We start from the raw sequence: 3,168 nt of genomic DNA on the forward strand, positions 1-3,168 counted from the left end.
TAAAACTAAAAGTAACTTGTAGAGCATTATATAATTCCTTAATACTACATGTTTCACACAGAATTTAAAAGGACGCTTTCTATAAAGTAGAGAAAGTACCCTTACTCTAAGAAATGTCAATTCCTAATTTTTGGAGAAGAATTGGCTAGAAAATTGATACAATCCTATTAATTATTGGTCACCTCAACTTTTCCACACTCTCTCCTTTTCCAACTCTCACATTTCCTAATCTTTGGATTTGAAATAAATTAGAGATTAGTTTTCTCACACTAACTCTTTTTCTCAGCATCAATTTCAAGTCAAAACAAACAACAAATTTGGTTTTCCAAGAAATGCAACGGAACCATCAGAATTGATTTCTAAGCCCCTTTTTTATTTCTTTATTTTTTTTAGGAAACAAAAATGCTTTTTGGCTCGCGCTTTAACGCGCGAGCCAACTCGCACAGAGAGAAGAGGGTGGGACCCACTGTGCCAGTGGGGCCCACCCCTCCTGAAATGAACGAAATAGTAATGTCAAAGACTAAAGAAAGTGCTTAATAAATTAACATATATTGTTCTTAAAAATTAACAATTTTAAGCAAATGGTCTTCATTTCATCAAACAAACAACAATAACCATTAAAAAAAGTCCGAAAAGCCTCATTTAATCCATATCCAGCTACATAGCCGTTTTTCTGATCAATCTATCGATAAAACCCGTAGCCAATGCGGCATTCTAACCCCTCCCATCGCTTCCTCCACCGCCCTCAGCTCCCTCACCCCAACCCCTTCACTCTCCTCAGCAAGCTTACAGTACACATTCCTCTCCACAACCTCCTTCACCCTCCTCTCCATCTCAGCCTTCTTCGCATTTGCCTCATCGAGCCTCCTCGAGAGCTCCATGCACTGCGCATTCAGCTCCCGGATCCTACTCATCCGATACACATCCTCTGCATTTCGCATCGGATTTCTCGACAGAAACCGGTTGACAACCTCACTCACACCCGGGCTACCGAAGGAGTACGGGTTTCCAGCCGGCGAGTTGACGATCACCGCCACCTCGGCCCCGCAGAGGGTCGACAGGTCCGTGGCTTTCGTGAAAACGCCGTTTCGGCGCTTCGAGAAGCACACGTGCCTTGCTTCTTCACTTGCGATCCTCTCGATCGCGATCTTTTTTCGACCCCCGGTCGTTGCCTTATTTTTTCTCGCCATTTTTGTCGTCGCGGGGATTACGTTGGTAATTGGGGGATTAAATAGAAGCGTAGGAATAAATTAGTATGGATGAATGTTTGAATGAATATATAGTTGGAAGGAATAAAATTATGTGCTGTGTGCAGGGTGTCAACGGGTGTGAGTAATTCTAGAGCCAATGCACGCAGTTTGGAAAATATAGCTACAATTAGTCATCGATGCAAGTGTATATTGCAATGATCGATTTAGTAAAATACAGTAGTGATCTTGAGATATACACATTTATCAGTATTGTATGTATCAATTATGAAATAATTAATGGTGTATTTCTTAATTTGATTGTTGTTCCTTGTTTAATCTAACGTCATAGCCTTTTTACTTGCTAGTTCATTTATGCGTACTATCGTAATATGTCCCTGTACGGAAGTAGCTACATACTTCCTTAATCTCTAATTTATAGTAGAAAAATATATCCGTTAGAAATGAAGGTATGAATAATTCTCTATAACAGTTAATTCAGAGTATAGCGTTGCACAAGCATTGTAGGATATCTTCACCGTTCCTCAATTATTTTTCTCAGTTCGTTACTCATTGTGTTGAATCACTAGAATAATTGGTCACCATTTGGGTGTTGCTAATCTTTGCTCTCAGGGCAATGGTTAAAAAGGAGAAAAAAAAGGAGTGATGACAGTGAGCGGAGCCCTATATTTCCTATCTAAGGGAGATGTTGTTTCAGCTAAGCAATTCGTATACTTGTGTATGTATGTACATACGTAAGGACGTATTACATATATAATACCTGTAAATAAAACTCATACAGTTAATTAAGTCATAAGCAGAGTCTAAGAAAGTTATAGCAATAATATTAGTAGCGGTATAGGCTAAATATTGCTACCGTACTTGTCAACTCATTACGTATGAAGAACATATGATAACTCGGTGTAAAATATCAAGATCGGTTCCGTATTTTACTAAATCGCTAAAATATGCACTGATGTTAGTTTCCTACAATCGATCCGCATCGTTAACTAATATAGCAAAATTTTATTGAAGTGCTTCCAAAATTTCCAAACTACATACGTTGGATCTAAAAGAGCACAAACCCATTGCCACCTAGCATACAATGGATAAATTATCCTTACCAATTATTCCACCAACAATAAATCAATTTTTTAAAGGAAGAATCGTGACGCGTAAACCCATATATTGTTTAATTCAGAAGAAATTAACGAAAATGCCCAAAAGGAAATCTCATTAATTCATACGCAGCTTCTATTTAATCCCTTTACAAAACATCCACTTTCTCCGACGCAACAAACCATATTGGCGAGAAAGAAGAAGAGAGAACTCAAGGGAGCAGGCCACGTGTGCTTCTCGAAGCGCCGGAATGGCGTTTCCAATAAAGCCGCAGACCTGCTGACCCTATGCGGTGCTGACGTAGCGGTGGTGGTCAACTCGCCCGTAGGCAACCCGTAATCCCTCGGCAGCCCGGGAGTGAACGAGGTTGCTGATCGGTTTTCGGCGCAGAATCCGATGCCCGTAGATGCGATCCTTTCATGGGCGCCGGTTCTGATTAATAAGGGAGAAATGAGTGCAGTTCGTAACAGATCATAACGGCTAAGCTAAGGAAGAGAACTAAAATCATGAAGAGAATTATAAAATATTATGAAATAAAAACGAAACTTTCCACTAGCTAAATTGGTAAGCTGTCTATGAATAATACTCCAAGATTTCAGGTTCTACTCTATTGGGATTATTGCTGTTTTATTGGTGAAATTGAGAAACAGATACTTTTGATTTGTGTGTCTAGAATAGTTGGTATTCTATGATCGTTATCACCATTTGTTATCGTTTAATTTAAGAAGTCTTTGCATTTAGTAAGATATTTTCTCATCGAGCTATTATGATTCTTCAGTGAAGTAAGTTTACTAGTCAACAGTGAAAAACTCTTACTTACGAATTGTTCGCATCTGTTGACATCCGATTGCGGGACGAGAGC

The 3,168-nt window shown here is 39.1% G+C and overlaps 1 protein-coding gene across 1 annotated transcript; it reads right to left on the reverse strand.

Annotated features, from left to right (window-relative positions):
- Positions 678-1,190, reverse strand: LOC109834694 (agamous-like MADS-box protein AGL61). Its single transcript, XM_020402721.1, has one exon. It carries the CDS (start codon positions 1,188-1,190, stop codon positions 678-680), a length of 513 nt encoding a protein of 170 aa, XP_020258310.1.

Source organism: Asparagus officinalis, chromosome 3, assembly GCF_001876935.1.
Source record: "Asparagus officinalis chromosome 3, Aspof.V1, whole genome shotgun sequence".
NCBI lineage: Eukaryota > Viridiplantae > Streptophyta > Magnoliopsida > Asparagales > Asparagaceae > Asparagus > Asparagus officinalis.

Coding starts and splice junctions, on each gene's coding strand:
- LOC109834694 (XM_020402721.1), bottom strand. CDS start 1,190: ATGGCGAGAAAAAATAAGGCAACGACCGGGGGTCGAAAAAAGATCGCG.